Raw genomic sequence first — 10,387 nt, forward strand, 5'->3', positions numbered from 1 at the left:
GCCAAAAAAGTTAAGAAAAAGGTGCAAAAGCTGGAAAAGAAACAAGTCTCTGAAGAATCACAACTTTTACAGCTGCAAATGGAGAAAGCAAATTTGGTCCTATGGTTTCAAGGGGTCCCAGAATTAAAAGGTGAGAATCTAAAGCAACTCCTGAGTGAAGCATTAGCCCCAGTTACAGATTTGAAAGTGGAGTATCTTGCAAGCGAAATGGATGTGGTCTATAAATAAATAAATAATAGGTCCTATTCCGTGTAAACAGGAGGGCCTGGCGAGATCTTGTCCATGGGGTCGCGAAGAGTCGGACTCGACTGTGCGACTGAACAACAACAACAACAACAAATTCCGTGTACATCAAAAATAATAATCTGCCTGGGGAAATAGTGGCTAGATTCTCAAAGCGACACGTGATGGATTCTATCCTGAAAGCAACTACAGGAACACCCTTGAAAATTGGGGACAACACTATCAGGATTCTAAAAGACATTCCATTTGAAATAAGACAAGCTCAGGCCTCACTGCTGTTTCCCCCCTCCCCCTGCCGCCTCGCTGCTCTCTTCCCCCCAAAGCAGCGGCGGCGGTGAGGGAGTTCGCAGAGCGTTCCCTGCGCATGCGCAGGGGACGCTCTGTCACTTTTGGGGGGATTTAAGTATCCCCCCGGTATTTTTTCCGGGTTTTTAGATTTTTGTGCACACCTGGGGACTGCCCCAAGTGTGCACAAAAATCTCCCTCCCCCCCAGGTGCCCCCGATGTGCGGATTTAGGTATCCGCACACACGGGGGCGAGTTCGCTATTAGTATATAGATAAGACAAAATGAAGGCTGAAGGACTCTGAAGTGTGCCTTTAAACTTTAGTTTTACTGTGGGATGCTCTGGGGGTTCTCTTGAATGGTTAAAACTTTGGAAAAAAAGATAAAAAAATTACTATAGCCGACTATGATCAAAGTAATATTAGCAATTTAACATTTATACAAGCTGTTGTGATGATCTCCTATTCTTGGGGTTTTAGTTAGTTGTGGTTTTCTTTCCTTTCTCCCTAAATGTAGTTACCCCTTCCCAATTTTTCATTGTAGTTTGTAGTATATTTAAAAAATGCAATAAAAAATCCCCTCCGGGGACCAAAAAAGAAGAAGTGATTTAATGTAAATTTGGATGCCCATGTTTTCATAAAATGACAGCATGCTGCATATTATATAGATGTAAAACTTGTTTGCAGTACCAATGACATCACTATAGATAATACGGTTTTTATACTTCCTGCCACACAACATACAAAATGAGCTTCCCACAATTCCCATAATGGTCCAACATACTTGCCTGCTTACAAATGAAGTTTCTATGACTGCACGTTAGATTGCCAATTATAAGTATTTAATTTCCACGTACATTATATATTTATTTATTTAAGTTATTTATAGCCCACCTTTCTCACAGGGACTCAAGGTGGATTACAAATAGTGAGCCAACAAAATAGGTCATTCAATAACAAATGCATTAGGATTTTAGAAGTCTGGAGCCACCAGTAAGAACTGAGGCATAGCATAAGGATTAACACAACCTATTAACTGGTACAGAGATTACGTAATAGGATCCTACACACAGCAGTACAAACCACAGTCCCAATCACTTATCCAGGTAAGATTGTAAACCATTCTGTATATTGCAATCCTATCACCTTCACAGAAAAGCTGTCTTCAACAGTTCAGTTTTGCATAGTTTGTGGAGGGCCAAGAGACTGGGAGCTTTCCCGACTTCCTCAGGCAGGCCATTCCACAATGCAGGAGCCGCAGTGGAGAAATCATGTGTATGGGCAGTTTTTGATTTTGCCCACTTGCAGGCTGGCACCTTGCAGAAACTCCTGCTGACATGAGAGAAGTTGTCATGGGAGAGGGGAAGTTCTGCAAACAAGAGAGGTCAAGGCCATGAAGGGCTATGTATATTAGGCAATACCTTAAACTGAGCCTGGTAACAAATAGGCAGCCAATGGAGCATCTGTAGAATGGGAGGAATATGCATGCTCCATCTAGCTCCCACTAACAGCTGAGCAGTGGCATTCTGGACCAGCTGGAGTTTCTGAGTTGATTTTGAGGGGAGACCAATGTACAGTGCATTACAGTAGTCTAGTCTCAGTGTTACTGTGGTGTAGATCTTGGTGGCCAGGTCAATCATATCAAGGTAAGGAGTCATCTTACGGGCTAGGCTGAGTAGGCAGAAAGCCCTTTTTACAGCTGCATGAACTTGCTTCTCCAGTAATAAAGATGGATCCAGTATGACCCAAAGGTTTTTAACCAAGTCAATGGTCAGTTGAACTCCATCAAAATTGGGGAGAACAATGTCCTTCAAGGCCTCTGCCTTCCCAACTAGCATTACCTCTGTCTTTTTAGCGTTTAGTTTCAATTTGTTCAGTTTTAGCCAGTTAACCACCACAGCCAGGCAGCAAGTCAGTGCCTCTACCATATCACCAGGAAATTTAGATAAGGATATATAGAGCTGAGTATCATCAGCATATTGATGACAACCAATCCCGAAACTACAAAAGATTTGTCCTAAGGGCTTCACATAGAGATTAAAAAGCATGAGTGATAGAACTGCACCCTGTGGAACCCCATAGGATCGGTCCCACACCAATGACAACTGGCTTCTATCAGCAACCATTTAAGTCTGATCTGTGAGGAATGATTTGAACCAGTTCAACACACATCCCCTGATATCTACTTCTGCCTCCAGGCTCCTCAACAAGATAGCATGATCTACTGTATCAAAGGCTGCAGATAAATTCAAAAGGAGCAACAGAGAGGCTTGGTCTTTGTCTAGACTCAGATGGAGGTCATCATCTAAAGCTAGCAGAGCTGTCCCATAGTCAGTCCTGAAGCCAGACTGAAAAGAGTTTAGAGCAGATGAGTTACCCAAGAAGACCTGGAGTTGGTTTGCTATTGCTCTCTCAATCACTTTGCCTAGAAAGTGTAGATTAGAGACCAGGCAATAATTGACCACATTGTTTTTCTGTAAGGGTGGTAGGGGTAGTTTTTAAAGCAATCGACATATAACTAGCTTTATGTATTCCATATAAGTATTCTAGACTTCTCAGAAGCTTTCTGTACCATCATCCATGATATTCTCCTGGACTGGATGGCCAGGCTAGGTCTGAGTGGTATCCTTTTGTAGCAGCTCCATTCTGTTTGGGAGGGTATGTAGGTCTACAGATGTGTGTTATGAGACTGCTGTGGGACTACTGTTCCACTATGGTCTCTGAACTATGGATGCTGCAAGGTTCTATATTGTCCCTTATATTGTTTAGCATTTATATGAAACCACTGGGGGAAATCACAAAAAGGAACTAGTTTTGTTGCCATTAATATGATGATCAGCAAAAATATAAGCAGAATTACACAGTGAACTAAGAACACAAACAACATGATGACACCAAGTCCTAGGACTTATTTCCATCTAATCCCCGGAAGACAGTGGAAATGCAGGACTTGCGCGTGGGACTGGATGGAAGCAAACAAGCTGAATCGTAATCCAGACAAGATGGAATTATTCTTGGTTGGAAGCATGACTGCCCTGGGGGTAGGCATTGTGACATTGTTAGACTCCCCTTGAAAACTCAGGTTGGCAACTGTGGAGACCTGATGCTGATCTTGGATTGTAATGTTGCAGCTGTGCCAAGAACCATCTTTCACTGGTTTTGTTCTGTTCACCAGGTACAGCCCATCCTAGACAAGAGGGACCTGGCTATGGTGACATCCATTCAGTGACACCCAGATGGGACTACTGTAACATGATGTACACAGAGCTGCCTTTGAAAAGTGTTCAGAAACTGCAGTTAATTTAAACTGCAGCTGCCAGATCGCTGGTTGGGGCAAGCTGTAAGGAGCATGTAGATCCTACTTGGTTTCATCTACTTGCACTGCCAGTTAGATGATGGGCTCAAAGCTCAATTTAAAGTGCTGATGCCCCTAACATTAAGGAGTCACAGTATCTCAAAGAATGCGTTCCTTCTTATAGTTCTGGCCAGGTGCTGACATCCTCTTCAAAAGGTAAGAAGTACAGTAGGTGGTTACGAGACCGTGATCTTCTCAGCAGCAGTGGTGTGACTTCTGAATGCCTTCTGAAGGGAAAGCTCTGTCCCCTTTTAGCATTTTGCTACATGCTGATGATGGTCCACATTGAGACGATCTTTAACTTGCAGGCAATGGTGACATTTTATCACTTTTTAAAGCTAGTTGTCATTGTTTACATATTGCTGTTTTTGTATGGAATATAGTGAATTTTATGGTATGTGCATACTTATAACGAAGGAATAGCCCTAGAGATCCATATTAGATTCAGAAATGTGTTTCACACATCAATAAACAAATATAGTGAACATTCAAACCATGAAAACTCTTTAAACAATCCCAAAATTGTTGGCTGGTGAGTATCCAAATTAGGTGGTTGTGAATGCAGACACTCACTGAGTGATCGTTGCTAACATTCACTAATCTATTTCTATATTTTCAGATATTCATCAGATGCATGAGGGACAGTCAACATTAACTACTGGTAGTCTCAATGCTGTGAACATTTAAAAAGATGTGTTGCAGCAAATATTCGAAATATGCTTCATATTTATAGCCCTAGACAAATTTTCTGAATGCCTGAAAACTAATAATTATACTGGTGAATTTTGATTTGCACATATCCAAGTAATGGAGAAATAGATAACTATTTGGAGGCATTTGCAAAATTAACCAAGGATTGTTCATATTCGCATGTGGGTGTCAACATTCACTAATTCTGGGAAACACTGTGACATATAGAGAGATTGATTTTCATCCTGTGGATTATAAAACTAAACAAGAATGTCTTGCTCAATAACCACCTTATTCCATTGTTCTAGCTTTTAAATAAAACCAGTAAAATAAAACTTGTTGACGAGTACAGACTTAGTCATCTCAGTACGTCCCCATGGATAGTGTGGAATCTGACCCTTAACTAAGAATTAAAAATAGTTTCTTGACCTCTGAGAGGTACTGCCAAAAGCAAAACAAACAGGTCTAGGTGTGGGTCATGACTGCCCGAAGACATCAGGGTGCCTTTGCAGAAAAGAATCACCAGGGTGGTCCTGGTATAGGAAATGTTGAGCAAAACTGGAGGATCAAGTGACACTATGTTGCAAAGTTTGAACACTCAAATATTTTGGTTTTGAGTTTTTTACCTGCAAGATCTTCCTTTGAAGACACCAGTCGCGGAGAGCTGTTTCCTGGTTCAATTCTTAAGGACAACCTGGAAAACAAATATTGTGACATATCAGGAGTTAAACAGCTTAACTGAAAGTGGAAGTATCAGCTTGTTGTTAAACATAAAATGCTATCAGCTGAAAGCAGGAAGTCGAGTTTAGGTTGGATGTTTTCTTTTCTTCTTTCGACAAAACAGATGCACACTAGCAGTATTAAACTCTTGCCATATGAAGCCCAGCAGACTTTTTACAAGAGTATGCAGACCACTACTGGTGAGATATTTAATAGAATTTTTTTTAAAAAATTACATTCTACCTTAGGCACGAATGGAAAACAACCCTTCTTGTGGGTATGTCAGTTTGCCTGAAGTATTATGATCAGCAACTCGTGCCCTAGTCTCAAATTTGGTCCCCTGAAGTGGCCCTGAATTGCCAAAACAGAGGCAGAAGGGGTGTGTCTTAGAAGAAGCCCCTGGCACACCAATCTCCTCTTATTTCTCAAGGAGATCACTGGCAAGCCTAGTTGCTCATAAGGGCATGTAGCAACTGAACATGGCTGGAAGGAACATATTTCTTGAATGGTTCCACCCACAGAAGAGTGTGGTAGTGGGAGACGGAGAAAGCTACCTCTCTTGTTTTCCCTTCTTTTGTTCTCTCATATCCTCCAAGTCCTTCAAAACATGACCAAGTCTTTTAGATATTATTGCTTATTTACTTTCAAATTTTATATCCTGGTTTTCTGGATCAATTCATCTCATAAGATGTCTTACAATGGATTAAAACAATAAAAAAACAAACAAAAAAAAACAATACAAGAAGCTGGAATGTGGCCCCCGACTAATCTTTACAAGCCCAGAGGAACACCCCCACCCCTGTTGAAGTGTGCAAGTAAAGCAACAACCAATGAGCAGGCAGTCAGGCAGATGGAATGTGGCTCGTATCTTGGAGGCACTATGGACACACTATGTTAAAGCTGTTCCCCGGCTCTGTGTTGCTGCTACCCACCCCGATACCTTGTGATCAAGTGGGTTATTAATCAGAATGAATTGTTTTTTTAAAAATGAGCTCTGTAAAAAGCTGAATCTGAATGTCTTGGTTACATACGAGTATATATGGAAATGGGCCGTCCTCTGGGGTATGAGCTCCATGTGTGGTTTACTGAACAAAGAAAGGAGCTGAGATGTACAGTCAGAGAGTCTCTGGCATGTGCATTCCTCACACAATGCCCTACCCTACCGGATTAAAATGCCTGGTTTATGGTCCTCCAGAAGTGGGCTGCAAATTGGCACTCTCTGCTGAAAGTTATTTTAACCATAGTGAAGCCAGTGAGGCCCTATGCAGGCAAGGAAAGATGAGAAGGGAAATATGAATGCATTGTAACAAACAGGCATAGGTTCCAGAGTTGAAGCAGGGAGTGCTACAATATCAAAACATCCATGTACCTCTCCAAAACGAACTATGAATACTACCACTGTGGTGAAATCTATGAAAAGGATTCCCCCCCCCCATGAGGGAGGGAAGTAAGTCACTTCAATAGCATGAAACCCAGCCATATCCACAAGCCCACTTGCCAGTTACTTGACTACATTCTATTCCTCAGTTGAACTATTCTTGATGCATAATTAACAAATCCCAGAAAGCAGCAGAATGCAGTTGGCCATGTCTATCCCAAACCTCCATGCTCACCTTTTATTCTTCAACAGAAGGTGCATCACATTCACTACAGCAGATTCTACTCCAGTCCAGCATTAATCATTCTTTAATAATGTCGCTTCAGTTAACATTTGCAAACAATTTTAGTGACTTATTATTTCCTTCTTAATTGGTTACATGCAGGGCCCAAATGTAATCTTGCTAGGCCTAGTACAGATCTGTAACTACCCCTCCAATCTCTTGAGTAATGAATGGAAGATGTCTATTTTAATTCTGAAATTACAGACCAACTATATCAGGATGATAGGCTTGCAGCCCACATCAGGCCCTCCTGGACTACAGCAAAGTCCCCACCCACCCCCACCCCATTTGGGTTCTGGTCACGTTCTACATTTTTCCTGGGGGAAAAATTGTAACTATCCCATAACTTGGCATCACTTTCAGCATGAGAGTTGAAAGAGAATCAAATAATGTACACATATAGCAAATTTCTTGTTACCAGGCAAGGCCTGTAGAGATATTATGGGCCTACTGCTCTGAGACATTTTCCTGCTCATCAACAGTGGATCCACCCCCTTACCCCTGCACCAGGAAATAAAGACCCTCCAAGTAGTGTTATAAACTGTATTTGTGGATCCCCTTCTGGACGCCAACATGGTTTCCACCACCCCCTGTGGGTAACCCATGGTGATCAGCTGCCGCCGCTCAACCTCCAAGCAGTGAGGCTGAGCATCTCTGGACGAGAGTCAACTGCCGCCCCTTGGCTCAATAGATCCTCTCTCAGTGATCCTCTCTCAGTGGCAAACGCCATGGTTCCATTACTGCCAAACTTGTTAGGTCTTGGAATCAAGCCCTCCTTGGCCAGAGGGTTGCTACTACTATAACCTCTGCTTTTTGATCCACTACTCTTTGTAGCACCCTCTGCAAAAGTTGGACCAGCGGGAAGGCATACAGGAGTGCCCTCGGCCAATTGTAGTTCAGTGCATCTGTCCGTAGTGCTTTTTGACACCTTGTCCTTGACACAAATTGTTGCAATAGATCATTTTTGTCTGTGGCTAACCGGTCTACTTCCGCCCTTTCGAACTTGTGACAGATCTGTAGAAAAACTTCCCTGTTGAGTATCCATTCTGACTCGTCTATATTTCTCCGGATCAACCAATCCGCTATGGAATTGTCTTGACCCGCTACGTGAATCGCCTTCACTTAGGGGTCCCAAATCCCCCCGGGGGGCGGAATTCCCCCCGGTTTCGAGCCCCCATTCCCGCTCCCACGGCATCGGGGCCCGGGGGAAACCCCACCCCCGCGCGTGCGTCACCCGGAAGTGACGTCACACGCTGGGGGCGGGGGCGACGCCATTTGAGGGGAAGAGGACGCCATCCGGGAGCCCCCCGCTCCTGGATGAATTTCATTTGGCAACCCTACCTTCACTGACTGAACAGGCTCCTCTGCCCACTGGATCAACTGCTTTGCTTCCTCGTGCAGGGATTTGGATCTTGTCCCCCCCTGCCTGTTGACATATGCCTTGGCTGTCATGTTGTCCATTTGAATCAGGACATGATGACCCTCCAGCACTTCCCTGAACTGCACCAAGGCTAACTGATGGCTCTGAGTTCAAGAAAATTAATACTCTTGGCTGCCTCTTTCTGCGACCAAGTTCCTTGCTGTATGATGGGGCCTGGACCAAAATGTCATCCGGATAAGGAAATAATGCCACTTCCTGAACCCTCAGGTATGCCACCAAGGTAACCAGGACCTTGGTAAAGACTCTTGGCGAGGATTTCAAACCAAAAGGAAGGGCCCAGTACTGGAAGTGGTGTCCATTGTAGGCAAACCTGAGGAGCCTTTGATGTGACTGCCTGATCGGAATGTGCAGATAGGCCTCTGACAGATCTATCAAACACATGAAGACCTCTTGTTGTATGGATGACACTATGGATTTCAGAGTTTCCATCTTGAACTTCTTGGTTACAATTCTTTTGTTCAGCCACTTTAAATCCAGAATGGCCTGGACATCCCCGTTCTTCTTTGGGACTATGTAGAATACGGTGTATACCCCGTGTCCTTTCCTTGTGAGGGACCAGTTCCTGGGAATCTCTAGGAATTGGTTGGGTGGAAGAGTGTGGAACTCCAATGAGTACCCCTCTGAAACTGTGTCTAACACCCATCTGTCGGTCACCATTTGATGCCACCTTGCCACAAATGTCTGTAGGCAACCCCCAACTCCTCTGCTGGGGCCCCCGGGCCCCGGCATAGTCAGTCAGAGTTGCCTTTCTGGCGTTCTTTGTGTTCTGTTGTTTGTTGGGGAAAGAGGTTGTTCTATTTTCCCTATATTTTTGCTGCCACTTCCCCTTAAAGGAATTATTACAGCTTGGTTTGGAGTCCCTTCAATAATCCCAAAAGGATTGAGACCAGTTTTTGGATTTACCTTTCCTTTTCTTTGAGGGAAGCACTTTTTAAAAAATATATCTTCTCTGAGGTACCTCTCTAGGCCTTCCCCAAAAAGGTTTGTTCCTTTAAACAGAACTGCTGCCACCTTAGCTCTGGCCGAAGGATCAACATCCCAGTTCCTCAGCCAGGTTTTTCTTCTGGCCATCATGCTAGCAGCCATCGCCCGAGCTGATTGTTGAAGGGCATCCAAGGATTCATCTGCTGCAAAGGCCGTGGCTAAGGCGATCTTCTTAATCTTTAAGCCCTCTGGGGATATCACTGTCTGCTTTAGCTAATTCAGAAGACCACGCATAGGCTGCTCTAGCAAAGAATGATCCTGTAGCTGAAGCTCTAAGGAAATTGGCTGAACACTTCAAAATCCCTTTGCAGGGCTTGCTCAATCCTTTTGTCACTATGCTCTCTGGGTAGGCCATCAGCTTCCATAGGTAAAATAGAAGTGGAGGCTAGGCTGTTGATTGGACCATCCACAATTGGTAATTTAATCTTTTTTGAGGCTTCTGGAATAAGAAAATAAAACTTTGCGAAGATAGGGTGGTTAGCCTTAGGTTGGGCAGAGTGATCCCACTCTGCTTTCATGAGACTGTAAAAGGCTGCTAGTAGAGGTACCCGTACAGCTTTAGACCCTGTCTTGGGAATGGTTTTCTCTGACCCCAAAGGGAAGCCTGATTCCTCTTCCTCAGTTTCCTTAGGAGTATAAGTTAGTTCCAGTGTCCTCAATACCTTGGGTAACAATTTATTATATACTAGCCTGATACCCGTGTTTCACTACGGTATTTAAGTTCTGCAAATCCAGTTATAATACTGATGATGTGAAATTTGAAATGTGACATTTGTTGCAGGAATTCTAACAGAGAAGATCGTAGTGTAAGAAATGAAGTGAGACATACGTCCTTTTTTCTGTACTGACGCACCTCTCTCTAGACCACATTGCTGGTTCTGCCCTCAGGTGATAGGATCACCAGGCTGCTTGATGAGCTCACTCTGGAGCAGACCACATAGAACTGTCCATTTAAGAAGCAGTTGTCATTTAAGAAGCAGGGGTCATGTTTCTCAGAAATCTCTTCACGG

General features: G+C 43.5%; 1 protein-coding gene across 2 annotated transcripts in view; it reads right to left on the reverse strand.

The window, feature by feature from the left end:
• The window catches only part of RALGPS1 (Ral GEF with PH domain and SH3 binding motif 1), a 347,217-nt gene that overhangs the window by 69,171 nt on the left and 267,659 nt on the right, over window positions 1-10,387 (reverse strand). For both annotated transcript variants that reach the window (XM_015426073.1, XM_015426072.1), the window contains exon 11: window positions 5,198-5,265. In XM_015426073.1, the coding sequence (XP_015281559.1) occupies window positions 5,198-5,265 (68 nt within the window). The remainder of the gene's footprint in view (window positions 1-5,197; window positions 5,266-10,387) is intronic.

The sequence above is a fragment of the Gekko japonicus genome, unplaced genomic scaffold (genome assembly GCF_001447785.1).
Source record: "Gekko japonicus isolate JY-2015 unplaced genomic scaffold, Gekko_japonicus_V1.1 scaffold22, whole genome shotgun sequence".
Lineage (NCBI taxonomy): Eukaryota > Metazoa > Chordata > Lepidosauria > Squamata > Gekkonidae > Gekko > Gekko japonicus.